At 65.3% G+C, this 17680-nt stretch overlaps 2 protein-coding genes and 2 non-coding genes across 5 annotated transcripts; 2 read left to right on the top strand and 2 right to left on the bottom strand.

The window, feature by feature from the left end:
* The first annotated feature begins 974 nt into the window (after positions 1–974).
* Positions 975–1138, top strand: LOC136287942 (U1 spliceosomal RNA). The gene has a single exon (XR_010720426.1). It is a non-coding gene; the product is annotated as a U1 spliceosomal RNA (small nuclear RNA).
* A 1840-nt stretch (positions 1139–2978) lies between these two features.
* On the bottom strand, positions 2979–3142 carry LOC136287940 (U1 spliceosomal RNA). The gene has a single exon (XR_010720425.1). It is a non-coding gene; the product is annotated as a U1 spliceosomal RNA (small nuclear RNA).
* Positions 3143–3437: 295 nt separating this feature from the next.
* GTF3C2 (general transcription factor IIIC subunit 2) lies at positions 3438–12892 on the top strand. Of its 2 annotated transcripts, none has more exons than XM_066180202.1 (18): positions 3438–3626; positions 3769–4075; positions 4914–5205; positions 5575–5669; positions 5954–6031; positions 6300–6398; positions 6614–6841; positions 7050–7161; positions 7241–7358; positions 9346–9377; positions 9575–9704; positions 10209–10353; positions 10607–10768; positions 11196–11283; positions 11414–11542; positions 11700–11831; positions 12032–12139; positions 12223–12892. In XM_066180202.1, exons 1-18 carry the CDS (start codon positions 3494–3496, stop codon positions 12841–12843), a joined length of 3009 nt encoding a protein of 1002 aa, XP_066036299.1. In that variant the 5' UTR covers positions 3438–3493; the 3' UTR covers positions 12844–12892. The 2 variants fall into 2 exon arrangements, with proteins under 2 accessions (XP_066036299.1, XP_066036300.1); XM_066180203.1 differs by having other exon boundaries at positions 12243–12547.
* A 489-nt stretch (positions 12893–13381) lies between these two features.
* SLC30A3 (solute carrier family 30 member 3) lies at positions 13382–16931 on the bottom strand. Its single transcript, XM_066180255.1, has 8 exons — positions 16833–16931; positions 15432–15604; positions 15216–15362; positions 14982–15135; positions 14375–14573; positions 14158–14263; positions 13703–13837; positions 13382–13624 (listed from the first exon to the last, which is right to left on the bottom strand). The coding sequence occupies exons 1-8, from the start codon at positions 16913–16915 to the stop codon at positions 13479–13481; spliced, it is 1143 nt and encodes a 380-aa protein (XP_066036352.1). The 5' UTR covers positions 16916–16931; the 3' UTR covers positions 13382–13478.
* Between the last annotated feature and the right edge of the window lie 749 nt (positions 16932–17680).

Here is a 17680-nt window from a genome sequence, read left to right as displayed (position 1 = left end):
GCCTTTGTTCTGCAGGTGGACAGCTCGTGCCACTGTCCTGCACGGGGATCCCCCAGGCCAGGAGCAGCTGGCATACCCGTGAGAGCCCAGCCAGCAGTGACAGGAGAGGAACTGGGGCGTCCTATTGGCTTTGGGTGTGCAGGGCCCTGTGGGGTCCTGGGAGGTGCTGGCTCTGGGGTGAAATGAGCACCGGTGTTTAACCTTGGAAAGTGCACGGGCATTTCCATGTGCTCCTGGGCATCCCCTCCAGGGGCCACCCGCCCTCAGCGTGCTGCTGGCAGTGCCCAGAGCCGCACGGTTCCGGGGGTGCTGGGCTGCGAAGGGCTCTGTGCATAGACCCTGCTCGTGCCATCCTGTCAGCCTGTGCTGGAGTCCAGTTCAAGCCTGAACCACCCAGAGGGGCTCTGCAGCCCCTGCAGCCCCGCCGGTCTCTAGGATCCCCGGGACCCTTTTCCTTAGCAGGATCGGCCAGCAGTGGAGCTCTGTCCCTGAGACACACCCGACCGCGCCGGCCCCCGCCCCCGTGCTGCCCCGCGGGACCTCTCCCGCTGTCGGCCCGTGGTGGCCACGCTCCGCCGCTGCTGCGGCTCCAGCCCGGCGCCGCTGTGCTCTGACACCGAGTCCCGGGCAGCACGGCGGCACCCGGACCGGGAGCGGGAGCGGGAGCGGGACGAGCGGCCGGTTCCGGTCAGCGAGGGGCGGGGCAGTCGGAGCGCGCGGCAGAGGCGGCAATAGCGGTGCCGTGCAGATGAGGGGCGTGTCCATGCAAACGAGGCGGCCCCGCGCGGCATGCCGGGACACCGCCCGCGGAAAGAACGCCGCTGTCCCGGCGTGTCCGCGGGCGCTGCGCGGGCCGGGCCGTGCGGGCCGGGCCGCAGCGCGGGGCCGGGCGGGTGCGGGGCCGGGCTGGGGCTGGCCGTGTGTTGTGGAGGCGTGCGGCGGGCGGGGCCGGGGGCCGTGGGGGCGGGTCGGGCATACTTACCTGGCAGGGGAGACACCATGATCAGGCAGGTGGTTTTCCCAGGGCGAGGCTCATCCCTTGCACTCCGGGTGTGCTGACCCCTGCGATTTCCCCAAATGCGGGAAACTCGACTGCATAATTTGTGGTAGTGGGGGACTGCGTTCGCGCTCTCCCCTGGTTTGCTGGTCAAAGACAGAATCAAGTGTTTGCTACGTTTAATATTACTTGTTTCCTACGGGTGACGGCAATGTGTCCGGACGCGAAGTTACAAGCACCGTGCCGTGGTTGCTGCAGTGATCTGAGCCCCCGTCCCTGTCCGTGCGCGTCGCTCTCCTGCCCGTGCAGAAGCGGCGGAGCAGCGCAGCCCCGCGGGAGCAGTCGGCTTTCGCCTCTCCGGGTTCCCGGCGGGACTCGGGGCGTTTGTGTCGGCGGCAGGCTCCGCGCACCGACCCCGACGGTGGGACGGACGCGGGGAGAGATTTCGGCCAGCTCGGGTTTCGGCAACGTGGTACAGAGAAAGCAAATGGAACTCAGCAGCACATTTGGATGCTTGTTGAGCAGGTGTTCTTTATTACGGCCCGCCGTGATGGGTAACTCCTGCCTTTCATGCAGACCATGGGTAATCAGAGGAAAGATGTGTACTGATATCTTTACAAAGAATTTGATGGCTGAAGGGATGGGTGTTAACGGCTTTGAAATGGCTTTTAATGTCTCGACTGACTTTGGGCAGCAGGTTTGTTGCGGAGCCCAAGGCAGTTTGACTCCTGAAACAGACAAGGGGCTGCACAAGGCTAAACTTCCGAACTTCAGGGTAAAATAATGGGTTCAAGGGGGGAATATGTGGTAGGTGTGTCGGGAAGGCTGAACCTTCCTAGTACCTCAGCCAAAGGGGAAAGGAAGAGGGCACCTTGCGGCCGGGAGTAAGGAACAAAGGAGGCTGCGCCCTCCAAAACCCCGAGAGAGAAAACCCCGCGGGCGCGTGTCCCGCTGGACTCTCTGCCCTCATTCGAAGAAAGTTGAAGAACTCCTCTGTCTCCTTTTTGGATGTAAACCTCTGGCGTTCGTGGATTTTCCTGACAGGTACAAAGTTATTCCCCTTATCTAGCGTTACAGCATGTTTATTACTTTAATTACTAAGACATCATTTACATTTTCTTAAAACTGCTTTTCATTATTTCGCCTACCCATTTTGAGTTACTTCATGGTCTCTGCTGTTTCCTTGTATCATAAACAGTTCATGACACGCTTTTCTAGTGGTTGTTCCAAAGCTGTCGTGCCTTGGCTTCCAGTAAACGTTTTCTTGGCAGCTCTTTTCTCGTTACCTCCACCACTTGTTCTTCAGACCGATTTTTTTGTATATTTGCACCTAAAAGCGTCTTTTGTTGTGCTATCTCATTTATTATAATTAAGCATAACACAGTTTTTTTCTATTCAGCGAGCAAAGGGATGAATTTCCTTGTATATCAGCTCTCATGGTTCACAAGGACACGTCAAATTCCCGCCGCTGGATGTCCGGCAGCACTCACGGACTTGGTGTGACCCAGACAGTGACCAGCGAGCGGGACCGGCATCTCTGTGCCTCTTACCTCGCGCAGACCCGCTCGGAATTGTTCTCCGCCAGGTGTTTTGGAACGGCTCTCGGCCAGGTGTTCCCCTGGGCCCGCAGATCCGGGTGGGACAGGGCAGGATCACCCTGGCTGCAGACACGGCGATCCAGAGCCGCCTTTGGGAAGCGCTCTCCAATTCCCGACACCGGCAGCGCCTGTTGGCGGAGGGCACACCGGGATGCCTCGGGACCCCGGCTGTCGCTGAGCTTCCTACCGGGACCGGGACGGGGATCCCCTGACTGCCGAGCCTCCACTTACAGGCTTTAGCGCCGACTTGCGCGCTGTCCCCGAAAAACACCCGGAGTCCGTCCTCGACCGACCAAGTTTGACACAGTATCATGATTTGGAAGTGTTGTTACAGCCGGTCTAATGAAAGCTGTTACTAAGTTCTATTTTTGTCACCAATGTATCAGGGGAGAGCGCGAACGCAGTCCCCCACTACCACAAATTATGCAGTCGAGTTTCCCGCATTTGGGGAAATCGCAGGGGTCAGCACACCCGGAGTGCAAGGGATGAGCCTCGCCCTGGGAAAACCACCTGCCTGATCATGGTGTCTCCCCTGCCAGGTAAGTATGCCCGACCCGCCCCCACGGCCCCCGGCCCCCCCCGCCGCACGCCTCCACAACACACGGCCAGCCCCAGCCCGGCCCCGCACCCGCCCGGCCCCGCGCTGCGGCCCGGCCCGCACGGCCCGGCCCGCGCAGCGCCCGCGGACACGCCGGGACAGCGGCGTTCTTTCCGCGGGCGGTGTCCCGGCATGCCGCGCGGGGCCGCCTCGTTTGCATGGACACGCCTCACGAGGTCCGACTCACGGCCCACCCCACTCCCGTCGAGTGCTTGTGACGTCATCACCTCGGCCGTGCCCGGTTCCGGTTCGGTGCTGGCGGCGCGGCCCGCAGCGGGGCGGCGGCTCCGGGAGGCCCCGATGGCCTCAAGCGCCGCCCGCGGGCCGTCGTGCCGGGAGCGGAGCCTCCGCGAGCGGCCGGGACGACGATCGCGTTCTGCCGAGCGGAGCCGGAGCCGTAGTGGGGAGCGGGAGGGGGAACAGAGAGCGCTCCGTATGTACCGGGGGTGGCCGGAGCGCGGCGGGGGCGCTCCCCGGGGCACGAGGCGGTGTCACTGTGCCCGGCGCCGCCGGACACCGTGTCGTGCCAAGGGGTGTTGCTGCGTTCCGGTGCTAATTCCGGTGTTTTGGGGCAGGGGAAGAGCTGCGGGCGGCAGATCTGGACTGTGAGGATGGAGGAGACGCGGCCAAGGCCCCGAACAAACCCCGAGCCGGTCCCGGCGCGGCGGCGGAGCGGCGCGGCGAGGGCTCCGCCAACGGGGCAGTGCCGCCCCCGCGGGCTGCCGGCAGGCGCGGCAGGAAGGGCAAGGCCGAGGTGCTGCTGCTGGAGCTGTCCCAGGCCCCGGAGCCCATCCGGATGGAAAAGGGGCTGGGCAGCAGCCAGGACGGAGACGGCCCCGAGACCCCTCGGGGCGGGCGGCCCAAGAGGAGGGCGGCCAAAGTGTAAGTGATGGTGACAATTGGGGCTCGGGGACACCTGTGCTCTAGAGACACGTGAGAGCTGCTTGGGAATGTTCAGCCTGGATGTGAAAAGGCTCCAGGGAGATCTTAGAGCCTCTTACAGTGCCTGAACAGGCACCAGAAATGTTGGGAAGGGCCCTTGGACAAGGGGCCGTAGGGACAGAACACTGGGGAATGGCTTCGCACTGCGAGAGTTAGATGGGATATTGGGAAGAAATCCTTCCCTTTGAGAGTGCTGATGCCCCTGCACAGGCTGCCCAGAGAAGCTGTGGCTGCCCCATCCCTGGAATTTTTCAAGGCCAGGTTGGATGGGCCTTGGAGCACCCTGGTCTAGGGGAAGGTGTCCTTGCCCACGGCAGGGGATTGGAAGTGGATGAGCTTTTAAATGTCTTCCAACCCAAACCATTCCCTGATTTTATGACCCAGTGATCTCTGTCTCCCCAGAGGGTCTCAGCGTCTTTCCTGTAGGACTTTGTCCCGTGCTGGTGGGATGTACTGACTCCTCACAGACCAATCCTTTCACACTTTAGGGAATGTGTTTGGATCCAGGAGCCCCTGGCAGGGGGCAGCAGCTGCCTGTGGCAGGAGGAATTTCCTTGGTTCCTGACAGAGCAGGAGGAGCTTATTGCTGGTAGCAGGGCGAGCTCCAGGGAGTTCAGGGTGGGGGGAGGCTGCGTGCTCAGGGCCTCTGGCACAGCTGGAGCAGGTTCCTTGCCCAGACCACGGGCCCTGGAGAGAGGGAGGGAAGGGAGGGCAGCAGGGCTGGCCCACCCCTGTGTCATCCTGCTGCTTACCTCCAGGCACTGCCCTGGTGTCGTAGGGCTCTGCTGTACCTGCAGGAGCTGGCGGAGGAGCTGATGCCGGCGTGCCAGCCTCCTGCTCCAGCCCAGGGGCCGCCCGAGGCAGCCCAGAGGAGGCGCCGGAGCCGGCGGAGGAAGGAGGACGACACAGACAGCGACGACCCCGCACAGGACGCTGACTTCGTGCCCTCGCAGGAGGTGCTGCAGGCAGAGGAGGAGGAGGAAGAGGGCAGTGACACTCTGCTCAGTGAGGCCTCGGAGCCAGAGCTGGAGCCACCCCGAGGGCACGGCGGGAGGACGGCGGCCGCAGGGGTGAGGGCAGGGGCTCTGCCCGGGTCCCTTCTTGCCTGTGTCACGCAGCTCCAGATGCCTGTGCTGTCCCACAGTGTCCCTGCTGCCAGGGGTGGCACATGGGGGGGCACAAGGCCAGTGGGGATGGGAGCAGGGGCAAGTCCTCTGGGAGAGGGAGCAGGGCCTGCACTCCCACTGGGGCAGGGGGAGGTGGAGGCAGGTCCTGAAGGGGTTCTGGCCTCCTGGAGGTTGTTGTAGTGCCTTCAGCCCAGTGTGGCATGTTGACAGTGGCCAGGGAGAGCTCTGTTCTCGGGGGCTGTGGTGGTTCTCTTTGGGACAGGTGGGTCCCCCAGGGCTCAGGCCTTGCTCTGAGTCTGCTCTTGTGCCCAGAGATCCAAGCCCCAGTGCCGAGGCCTCGCCCCCAACGGCTTCCACAACTCCATCATGGCCCCAGTGGAGAAGAGCTCCAGCCTTACCTGCAGCCTGTGAGTGGGGGCTCGGGGTGCTCGAGGCTCAGGGGGGCTGCAGGGAGCAGTGGGTGTGTCCTGGTGCCGTCACTGGCACAGATACAAGGGTGAAGGGGTGCATGCCATGGGGAATGTCAGTATTCTGCTGGGATGGGCCACAGGTGGGTCGGGAGGGTTGCAAAGGGCAGGGGCTGTGCTGCAGCAGCAGAGGCTGTGCCACAGAATGCAGACAGGGGATGTGAGGAGGGGGCACTGGACATGCCAGGTGTGGGGCTGAGGCTGAGGTCTGGCATGCCCTGCAGGCGGGAGCAGAAGCACTCACAGTGGGAGTTCCCCGACTGGATCCCAGTGGCACACAGGTGGACGTGTCTCTCTGACAGGTACCGTGGGAGCAGGGCCGAAGGAAAAGTGGGGCAGGTCCCAGCAGTGTCTGGGGTGAGCAAGGGGATGGGGTGGGGCCTGTGCTTCTAAGCCCCTCTGTGTATCTGCTGTGAGCTTTGGGGGTCTCTTGGGTTTGGCTGTGGAGCAACATGGCCATCAGCAGGGCCTGTGAGGCTGTGTGGAGGCTGGGAGGGTGCTGGGGCACGGGGCTGTGCTGGGTGCTTGGGTGAGTGGCGGGGAGACCTCCTCTCACTTGTGCCCGCACAGCGAGGCTGCCCCGTACCTGCCGGCAGAGGAGCAGTCTCCCCTCTTCTCCATCCAGCGTGAGGGCATCCAGGACGATGGTGCTTTGTACAGGTTGAACAGGTGTGTGATGGGGTGTCCCCGGGCCCAGCAGGGCGTTTGTTTCCTGCCAGGCTGTCCCCAGGCCCAGCGGGACACTGGCTGCCAGGCTGTCCCCAGGCCTGTCCGGGACCGGGGGTTACATCCTTGGGTTGGGCAGGCGGCCCGTGCTGCGCCCTGGGCTCCCACCAGCCCCTGCCCCAGCTCTGCAGAAGCCTTCACCCTTCTCCCACCAACAGGTTTAGTTCTCTGCAGCCCCACCCAGAGCGCCTGGACGTCTCCTTCTTCGTGGGCGGCCCCGTGTGGGCCATGGAGTGGTGCCCGACCCCGGAGGGCTCTGCAGCCCCGCAGTACGTGGCCGTGTCCTGCCACAGGAGCATGGAGGAGACTCACAGTGTGTCTGGGCTCCACTCGGGCCCTGCTCTCCTGCAGCTCTGGGGCCTGGGCGTGCTGCAGACGGGGCAGGGGTGAGTGTCTGGGGCTGGGACCTGCCTAGATCTTGTGTCTCTCCCTTGTGTGGGTAGTGAGGCTTGTCCTCTCCCGGAGCCACCAGCCGCAGCCTGAACCCCAGGGAGGCTGTGCTGGCGGCAGCTCTGCCAGTGGTGTGCACTGGTGTGTGCTGGAGCTCCTGGGCGCCTGCTGCCACGTTACTCATGGCCAAACTCACACCCACAGCTCTCCCGACAAAGCCAGGCTGGCCTATGCCATCGCTGCTGACTACGGCTGTGTGTGGGACATGAAGTTCTGCCCCAGTGGTGCCTGGGAGCCACCCACTGCAGCCCGGGCGGTGAGTGCTGCTCAAGGGCTGCCCTCGGGTCCCCCAAGGATCCTGAGGGCTGTGTCTGAGCCCATCTGTCCATCCCTAGCACCCTCAGATGAGCCGGCTGGGCCTGCTGGCTGCTGCCTTCTCGGATGGCAGGGTGGTGGTGTATGCCCTGCCACACCCCGGGGCCCTGCGCCACGCCAAGACAACCCAGGTAAAAGGTAGGAAGAGCCACACCGCCGAGCAGGGGCGTCCTGGCCCTTCTCCCCCTGTGCCAGGGTGGCACTGCAAGCCCCAGGGCTGGGCACCTCTGCCCACGGGAGCCTGCCGTGCTGGGGGGCTGCCAGCAGGACCGTGCCCCAGCCTGGGAGCCACGTGGTGGGGAAGTGAGCCCACTTGATCCCCCAGACAGGGACCCTGCTCCCCCCAGCCTGGCATCTGTCACAGATACAGTGTGGGATCCAAGGCTGCTTTTTGGTGTTGGGGGCCTGCCTTGAGTGCTCTTGTGCCCAGAGATCCAAGCCCCAGTGCTGAAGCCTTGCTTCCAACGGCTTCCACAATTCCACCGTGGAATTCCAGTGGAGAAGAGCTCCAGCCTTGCCCACAGCCTGTGTGAGGCCATGTGCAAAGTGCAGCTTTGGTTCAGGGGCACTGCAGCAGCCTGGCTGGGATGTAGCTCCCAGGCAGCCCCCAGAAGCTGGGCACTGGGAGGGGTCACTGGGAGGGGGCACTGGGAGGGGGCTCTCAGCAGCGTCACACTGGCCTTAGCAGGGTATGAGCTCTGCGCCCTGTGCTGGCTGACAAATTCTTCAGGCAGTTAGAGCATGCTTACTTAAAACTAAAATCTAAACTTCTGCTTCATACTTACGTGGCTTAATATATTTTAGTTCCTCTAAAGGCTTTAATTCAACCCCCACATCTTTCTCTCTCGCTGGGGAACGCGGGGAGGGATGCACTCCAGCCATTGCCCATCTCCCTGCTGCCACAGCTGCTCCCTCCAGTCTGGCCAGGCCGTGCGTGAGGGTAGGACAGGACAGGGAGTGCTGGGCCAGCTCAGGCTAATGGTGCCTGTAATAGACTGCACGGAGCTGAGCAGGATTGATGGCCGGTGCGTGCCGGCGCTGGGCGCTCAGCCGTGGCCGTGCTGACAGTGGGAAATGGGCTCCCTGTGCCCAGGCATCGCTCCCAGCCCCCCTCACCCGGCGTGCTGGCTGTGCCTGCGCTGGCTGCAGGGGCTGTGCTGCTGCTGCAGCTCCCTGTGCCCCTGCGATGGGGCCCACCCAGCTCCTGCCTGTGGCTGGAGCCCGGCACATCACTGGCTGCGGCTGCACGTGCGGTCACTCTGCCTGGGCTGGGCTGGAGCGCTGCTTTCCAGCTCGGGATCAGTGCCAGGCCGGGGTGACAGGCCCTGCTGGGAGCTCCCAAAGCGGCGTGGCTGTGCTGGCTGTCCCTGGGGCACTGGGGACCTGCATCCCTGTGCTCCTGTCTGGCAGAGCCTCCATACTGCACTCCAGCTGTCACAGCTGTGCCGGGGAAGATGCAGAGCTTCTCCGTATCTCCACGCATGGCTGCCATGCTCCAGGCTGTGATGTGCCTGGAGCTCACTGTGCTGGAGGACAGCCCCACACTGGGGGTTAGGGATCCCAGGCCTGAGGGACGTGGGTCCCCACAGCACTCATGGTGGGTGTTCCTGGTGGGGGGATTTTCTGGTAGACAGAGCTGGTGCGTGGTGGTCCTGTGGGTATCCTTCCCTGGGCTGTTGGGTGTAGGGTCTCTGCGGCCTCCCCTCCCCAGGAGTGATGCCTGGCTGCTCCAGTCCTGTCAGCTAGGGGGCAGATATCCTGCACAGCTGCTCTCTGCCTTCCTGGAGTGGTCAAAGTCAGGTCTGGCCCCTGTGTGTCACTGCATCACCTTGACTTTGGTGCTGGCCGTGGTGGGGCAGGAGCCTGTCATCTCTGCCTGCAGCACATTTCAGGGGCTGCTTCCTCCAACGCACAGGCAGGCCTGGCTTCTGGGGTCCTGCTGCCACCAGTTTGCCCCTCCACGTGCTTCAGTTCCTGCTGTGCTGGGACCACTGCCCTGGGGGAATGGTGGGACAGGGACTGGGAGCCCTGGCCAGGGCCATGAAGAGCTGCAATCCAGGTGCCAGGCAGGGAGCTCCTGGGACAGCCAGTGCTGTCCCCCTGACCCCCTTCTGCTCTTTTCTAGATGAGTCCCTCCACAAGCGCCTTATCTGCAAGGTCAGTGTTCCCCGCCGGGGTGATCCCTGTCAGGGCCGGCGCCCGGAGAGTCCCCCAGCCGGTGCAGGTGGCAGATCTTGGGGAGCCGAGGCACCTGCAGAGTGTTGGAGGGGCAGGGCAGTGCCGCGCTCCCACCCCAGGCACCCCACTCCTGGGGCACGGATGGCTGTGACCCGGGGCTCTTCCTTGGCCCCCAGGTGCAGTGCATCGCCACGCTCCAGGTGGGCTCCGTCCAGGCAGGTACTGCATCTGAGTGTGGACAGTGCTTCAGTCTCGCCTGGGTGCCTTCCAAGCCCCACCATCACCTGGCAGCAGGGTTTTACGACGGTGAGTGTGTTTCTGTGCCCTGTGGCAGCACTCAAGGAGCAGCCCTCACCCTGGCAGAGACACTGGAGCCTTGTGCTCAGCCTCAGCTGGTGCTGGAACCCCTGCCCAGCCCTGGGTCAGGGGAAGGCTTCTCTGGGCTGGCTGGTGTCATTCTGACACACCTCCAGGCTAGTCCTTGTCTCTGGCTCTGGGCTTACCCACATCTGTTCAGCTTGCCTGGGTGGAATTTTCTGCTAAGCTTGCAGTGATCTACAGCTGTGTGCTGTGTTGCCAGGACCTGTTACCGCTCTGTCTGCGTGCAGCCCCAGCTGCAGCCGGGCCCGTGGCCCCGCCTGTGCTGCTGCTGTGTCCTGCCACCGTCCTGTCCCTCTCTCAGCCCCAGCCCTAGCTCCAGGCTGGCTGCTGTGTTCTGCAGCTCCCACAGCCCTGCCTGTGCCGCTGCTGGTCCCCCACGGCAGCAGCTGCACCGTTGGCATTGCCTCACGGACACAAGTCTTTCCACAGGCACCGTGGCGGTGTGGAACCTGCTCACCAAGTCCCTGCTGCAGTGCGTGCACCAGCCTGACGCCTCCCTCAAGCTCTACCCCTTCCGGTGCTTTCTAGCCCATGACCACGCAGTCCGGAGCGTTGAGTGGTGCAAGGCCGACAGGTGAGGGCAGGAGCAGGCGCAGTCGCTGCAGGACAGGAGCCTCCTCCTGCAGGAGAAGCTCCTTTGTCGAGGAGGGCTTGGGGGGCCGTGGTGCCAATGGCACTTGGGCCTCTGCAGCCCCAGAGAGGTTGGGTTGGGCTTTCCAGGGTGAGGGCAGTGGAGCCACAGCAAGGCTGGGGCCGCCTGGGCCCTGCAGTGGGGCGGGCACAGCTCCATGCCGGGCTCTCAGTGCTGCCTTCCTCCTGCTCCTCAGCAACTTCCTGGTCACGGTCGGCAGCGACCGCAAGATCAAGTTCTGGGACCTGCGGCGGCTCTACGAGCCCGTCAACAGCATCAAGCGGTTCCTGAGCACTGAGGTGGCCTGGCTGCTGCCCTACAATGGCATCACTGTGGCCCAGGACAACTGCTACGCCTCGTGAGTGCTGGGGCCAGCCCTGCTGCCAGGGCCTGGTCCAACTTCCCTGGGGCCCCCCTGGCTTCCCCTTCCCTGGGACTGTCCAGCTGTGCCATGGCAAGGGCAGATCCTGCTTGTTTTGGGTCACACTACAGCAGCACAACATGACATCCCCTCTGCCATGCCGTCCTGAGGCAGAGGCAGGGTGGGCCAGGGCATGGCTTACCCCTGGGCTGGGCAACAGGTGTGCTGCTGAAGGGGTCTGGGGTCTCGGTGAGTTCTTGGCCTGTGGGAGCTGCCTTGAGCTGCTTCTTGACGTTATGACATACTGCTGCAGCAAGAACAGCCCCCTCACCCTGGGCCAGTGCTGTGGAGAGGTGGGCTGTGCCTGGCTCTCGCAGTCCTGGTGACAGGCATCCCGTGCCTCATTCCATCCCTTCCGCCACAGGTATGGGCCCTGTGGGATCCACTACATCGACGCCGGGTACCTGGGCTTCAAGGCCTATTTTGTGGCCCCTCGCAAGGGCACCGTGTGGGTAAGGGCCGGTGCAGGGCCACTCGGTGGCCGGGTCAGCCCCAGCTGGGGCCCAGGGCCTGCGGGTGGGGTGACAGCGCCCAGCTGGGGGTGGTGGGAACCCCGTGCCCTCCAGCCCTCTGTCCCTGCAGAGCATCTCTGGCTCGGACTGGCTGAACACGGTGGCTGCGGGTGACATCACCGGTGAGCTGGTGGCAGCGGTGCTGCCTGACCTGGCCGTCAACCCCCTCAACGTCAAGCGCTCCCTGGATCGCAGATTTGTAAGAGACCGTTGCGCTTGGGTGGCCCAGCCCAGCACACAGGGCTGGTGGGGGGACCGTAGGAAAAGTGTCCTGGGCCCCCCATCCCGCTGGTGCCTGTCTGCAGAGGAGCAGCAGGATCTCTGTCCACCCCACCCTGAGCCCCTCTCACCCACAGCCGGTGTACAAAGCTGACCTGCTGCCGTGCAGCCCCGACGGGCCTGAGTGCACCCCGCAAGCCCTGCCCAGGACCCATCGCTACAGTGAGATGGTAGCCAGGAGCTGCCTCCGATTCCAGGACACGGACCTGGTAGGAGAGGACAGGGGGCAGCCAGAGTCTGACCCGTGAGCGGGGTTGCGGGGCTGTGGCTGGGCAGTGGGAGTGGCAGGGCCAGGAGATGCTGCTGGGGGGTTGGGGCAGCCCCTTACCTGCAGCAGGGCTGGGATCGTGGTGCATGTGATGCTCCTGCCTCGGGCCCGCAGCCCAAGGTGGTGCCACCACTTTTCCAGCGCAGCTTCCGGAACTTCCCAAGCCGGGAGCCCATGCGCCGGATGCACCGGCAGGAGCTGAAGGCAGAGCTGAGCCTCGACCGCCTGCAGCTGGAGGCCCTGCACAGGGTGAGTGGGCCAGGCTGAGCCGCAGCCCCAGCGCTGCACAGATGGCTCTGCTCTGGGGGACAGAGTCCCAGCCCCTCCCTCAGGAGCTCCTCTGTTCCCACAGGTGCGCTTCAGCCCCAACCTGGACTCGCAGGGGTGGCTGGTGTCGGGCGGGCAGGCGGGCATTGTGCGGGCACACTGCCTGGCAGGGCTGGCCTCCGCCGTGGGCCACCAGCTGCTCCCAGAGTGCCAGGCCCGCTTCAGCGTCCTCTACGGGGACACTGCCAGCAGCCCAGGCCCCCCTGAGCACTCCCCTCTGCCAGCGGAGTAGGGGCGTCAGTCCCTCGTGCTGCTGCCACGTGCTCACCCTGGGCAGGGGTTGGGGCTGGGGCCAGCTGTGCTGGCATGGGGCAGTGCGTCCTCTCCGCACTGCCTTCCCGATGGGCATCTGCTGCAGGAGGGACAGCTGCTCCCAGCCATCCCCTGGGATGCTCTGGGCACTTGTCCTCATCCTCTGGGCCTGGAAAGGTCCGTCTGCGCTGTTGGGTCTGAGCTGGGCAGGGGTGGTGGGACCTGTGAGTGTCCCGGGGCTGAGCTGTGGGTCTGGCCCCGCGGAAGTGCCCGTGGGCTCCATCAGCGTGGAGCTGTGCTTGTGCTCGCCTCCATCCCCGCTGAGCCCCAAAGGGCGGGGATGGGGCTGGGGGCTCTGGAGTCGCTCACATTGAGCTTGTATTCAGCTGTGCGGAATAAACGTGGTTGGTTTTTTATGGCTGTGGTGGGACTGGCACTGGGGTGGATGCGGCTGATGGCTGTGTCTGTAGGGGCCCACCCCCAGCTCCACCTGTTCCCTCCCCATGCCCCTCTGCCTGCTGCACTGCTGCTCCAACACATTTATTGGCAGCGCTGGCACCGCTGCTGACACAGATGGACAGACTGACACCAGGGGCACAGGCACAACTCAGCAGAGGGAATGGATCAAGCCCAGGCACGGCAGGATTCAGATGGGGCCCAGGCAGCAGCATGGGGGGCTGGAGCCAAGGCCAGGTCTGAGGTTTATGGGGGATGTCCCTTCCTGCCAGGACAGACAGGCTTCCTGGGGACTGGATGGGGCGGAATTCCTCAAGAGCTGTGGCACAGCAGGGAGTGGAAGATCCCAGGGAGCCGCTGTGCTCCGCAGGCCAGGCCATGTGTCCATCCCCCCCAGGACACCGCACTGGAGTCACTGTCCCACCCCAGGACTCCGCAGCCCTGGGGTGGGTAGAGAGGAGGATGGGATCTCAAGCGCTGCCCTGCTCTAGTGCAAGGAGCTGGGGCCGGGGCCACGTCTGGCCCAGCGTAGCAGCAGGAGGAGGAGGGGGTCTCAGCTTCGGGGCTCCTGGCAGTGGGGACAGCCTGCCGTCTCCTCCTGGTGCTGCTCCACCTGTACCGTGCACAAGGCAAAACCAAACCTGCTCTGGAGCCGGGCAGTGACCTCCTGCAGCACCATCTCGGCGTCAGCCCCGGCATCTAGGAGCAGCAGGGCAGGGGCTCGTTCCTGGCAGGGCCGGTGGGAGCCCCCAGCCGTGCCCTGTGCAGGTCACTCACCCACAGCCACGTGCACCGACACCACAGGGTGGCTCAGAGTCAGCGCCCAGAGGTGCAGGTCGTGGACACCCCGCACCCCGCTGGCCCCCAGCAGCTCCTCCTTCACCACATCGAACTCCAGGCCCCGCGGTGTCCCTGCCAGCACCACCGGTCACAGGGGCCACCCTCGGCCCCCAGACACAGCACCCACCTGGGTCACGGTTCCCAGTGGAAGCCACTGGGGCTGGGGGCTTCCCCAGGGGAACCAGGCTGGGCGTGGTGGCTTTGGGGTGAGACAGGCCTCACCTTGGGGCCAACACACCTGGCTGGGGCGGAGACTAGGGACTCCAGGATTCAGGTGGGGCAAGGGAAAGATGGGAGGTGAGCTGCCTCATAGGCAAAGTGCTGTGGCAGATGCAGCTCCAGGAGCTCCCGTGCTCACCTGTGGTCTGGCACCCCTCTCACTCACTGCTCACCTTCCATGAGGACCCTGAAGACGTCTCTGAGGATCGTGATGGTGGAGCCAAGGACGAAGATTGAGAAGAAGAGGGTGCTGATGGGGTCTGCGATCTTGCACTGGGGCTGCAGAGAGCGGGGTCTCCATGAGGCTGGGGGCAGAGCCCACCTGGCAGCCTGCATGGGACCGGGGGGGCTGTTCCCACTGGCAGCGTTGGGGCAGTCCAGCCTGGGCACCTTGAAGTAGATGATGGTGGCAGCCACGAGGACGCTGACGCTCTGCAGCAGATCACCCACCACGTGGACGAAGGCTGCCCGCACACTGGTGCTGCCGGGCAGGGGGCTGGGCTGGCAGGCCACGGAGCTCTCCAGCTGCTCGTAGGCCCCTGGGCCATGGCCGTGGCCAGCAGGGGACTGGTGCAGGATGTAGGCCATGCTGTGAAGAGCAGGGCTGGCTCAGCGCCGCACTGACAGGGCATGGGGGCCCTGCTTGGGCAAAGAGGGCGCAGGCAGTCCCACCTGGCTCTTGGGACAGTCGGGGGAGTGGGGCTGGAGGTGCAGCAGGGCTGGAAAGTGTGCAGGAACAGGGCAGGGGTTTGGTCGTGGGGCTCATGACAGGGCTTGGGAGGCGCTGCTTGGGGGACCAGGGAATGTGGGGTGTGGGGATGTAGACACGTGGACTGGAATCCCCGGGCATATGGGGGACGGGGAAGTGGGGGAGGCAGCGCCTGGGGACACAAGGCTGATGCACAGGGACACAAAGTGACCTGGGGGCACAGCTGTGGTTCTGGGGGTTCCAGGGACACAGGTGGGGCAGGAACCCGGGTGGGTGCACAGGACATACACCAGATTGACGCCGACGGCACAGGCGGACGTGGCCAGCATGGCTCGCGCCTCGATCTCGTAGTCGTTGCTGATGATGCGGGCGGCCGCCAGGTAGACGAGGGCTGCGGTCACAACCCAGATGGAGAGGACAGAGGCCAGAGCACCCAGTGTCTCTGTGGGATGAGATCCATCAGCACCCAACCCAGCCGTGGGGGTCCCCTGGAGCCCCGTAGGGCCGCACCCCTCAGCTCACCTGAGCGGTGCCAGCCAAAGGTCATGGTCTTGGTGGGTGGGCGGTTGGAGACCCAGAGGGAGAAGAGGCTGACAGACATGCTGCCCACGTCTGTCAGCAGGTGGGCCGCATCTGTCATGATGGCCAGGCTGTGTGCCAGGTACCCGCCTGTGGGCACAGAGCAGCTGCCACGCCGGCCCCGCCGGCAGCCCCCCACCCCGGCCCAGCCGCCGTTACCTATCACCTCCCCGACCATGAAGAAGCAGCAGACGGCGCAGGCGATGCTCAGCTGCCGGCGGGCCTGGAGCCTGCCCTGCCCTGGGCTGGGGCTCGGCGGGCTGCAGCGGCAGCGGGGATCTGGAGCCGAGCGTGCTGCCAGTGCTGGAGGGTCTTGAGAGCCTGTGAAGAGACTGGGGGCCGGGGTCACTGCCGGCAACGCCGGCCCGGGCGCTCCCTTGCCCAGAGCCCCCGAGGGTGCTGCTACCGCCCAGTGGTACGCAGCCAGACAATCGGTGGGGCACCGGCGGAACCCCCCCACAGCGGGACGAGCAGCCACGGGACCGGCGGCAGCAGCAGGAGGCGGCGGCACGGGGCTCCCGCCGGGTCCGGGACTGGTGCGGGTACCCGCGGGGAGGTGCAGGTGGGAGCGAGGCGCTGCGCCTGGGGCCGGGCTGCGGGACGGGCCAGCCGTGCGGGGACGTGAGCAGTGAGGAAGGGGAGCCGGGGGCCGAGTCCTGGTGCGTGGGGCAGCAGTGCGGGAACGGGGACGGACAGCGCGCCGGAACGGGGCTAATGGATGGACGGCACCGCTGTGGGCGGGTGATGGATGAATGGTACCGGTGTGCGTGGGTGACGTTTGGGCGCCGATAGGACACCCGAGGGGGGAGCGAGGCTGGCGCACGGCGGGGTTGGTTCCGCTTGAGCGGAGGTGCCGGTGGCAGGGCGAACCCGCCGGTGGCGACGTGACGGTGCAAGCGGCGGACGGTCAGGGCTGGCGCGGGGACTGCGGAGGTGCCGATGTCCGTGTCGGATGGATGAAAGCACGGGGGCGGACGGGGACGGACGTGCCGGGGGTGCCGGTGCCGGGGGTGGGAGCTGGGAGCTGGGCGGCGCGACGTGCCGGGGGTTTGCGGGTGCCGGAGGAGCTGAGGGCGATGGGGGCGATGGAGGTGCCGGGGATGATGGGCGAGCAGGTGCGGGAGGACCGAGGGCTGCAAATGCGGGGGATAGTGGAGGTGGCCGTGCGAGGAATTGCGGGGGGCCCTGGGAGGTGATGGGGTGCCGGGGATGGCGGTGCCAGGGTAATGGGGGTGCCGAGGATGGAGGTGCTAGTGCCGGTGATGGGGCTGTCGGGACGATGGGGTGCCGGTGGTGATGGAAGTGCCGCTGGTGGCTGGAGTGTCGGAGGTGCCGGTGCAATGGGCTGCCAGCGATGGGAATGCCGGTGATGGAAGTGCCGTCGGTGCCGGAGGCGCCGGTGATGGAGTTGTGCTGGCAGTGGTGGGAGTGCCGGGGTGATGGGATGCCAGGGGAATGGATGCCGGGGTGATGGGATGCCAGGGCGATGGGTGCCGGCGATGGGATGCCGGAGGTGCCGGTGATGGATGGCGGGGCGATGATTGCGGGAGCCGGCGGTACCTCTTGAGGCGCAGGCTGCCGTCGGCGCGGCCGCCCCGCGGGCTGACCAGGCGGGCGCTCTCGGTGCCGGTCGGGGGCTCCATCCCGGGAGCGTGCGGCACCGCGGGCACCGGGGGCACCGGCACCGCCGAGCCCCGCCCCTGCCGTGACTCCGCCCCCGCCCCGGGCCCGCCCCACGTGCGGGTGGCGGCGCGGTCCCGCCCGCCGGTGCCGCCGTTCCGGGCTCTGGAGCGGGGGCGTCCCCGCCGGGCTGCGGAGGCTGCTCGGGTGTTGCGGACCAGTGGATCTCCAGGCAAATACGTGGGAGCTGTGTGTAAAGGGCGCTGCTTCCGCTGGAGCAGCTCTTCGGGGGCAGGGCTCAGCTTCACCTCTTGTCCCTGGGTAGGTGATGACAAAACTGGTCCTGGAAGCCGTCTGGGCACGGGAAGGGCGGGAAAGGAGCTGAAGAGAAGCCGGCACGGTGTCACCGACGGGGATCGTGCCTGTCCATTCCGATCACCTTCCGCGGTGAAATGCCGGAGCCGGTGCACGAGGGGAGTGCAGCGGACAGTGTCTGCCCAGGCTACCGGAAGGCTTTTGATGCTGTACCCCTTGGGATCCTCCGAGGGAAGTGTTGGGAGCAGGGGCTGGACGAGCCGGGCGGGGCTGCATTGAACAGGGGCTGTGTGCCCAGAGCAGGATATTCAGCGGCCAGTAACGAGCAGTGTACCACGGGGTTAGTACTGAGTTAGTACCGCGGGGTTAGTACTGAGTCCAGTCCCGTCGATCGCCCGCCTTTAGGGACCTGGAGGGCAGGCAGAGCACCCTCAGCACGGTGCCACATGACACCGACCGGGGAGAGGTGGCTT

This window comes from Chamaea fasciata, unplaced genomic scaffold (assembly GCF_029207755.1).
Source record: "Chamaea fasciata isolate MVZ Bird 193981 ecotype frontalis unplaced genomic scaffold, bChaFas1.0.hap1 SCAF_3, whole genome shotgun sequence".
Lineage (NCBI taxonomy): Eukaryota > Metazoa > Chordata > Aves > Passeriformes > Sylviidae > Chamaea > Chamaea fasciata.
The sequence above is the reverse complement of the archived record's forward strand: the minus strand, read 5'-3'. Positions and strand labels throughout refer to the sequence as shown.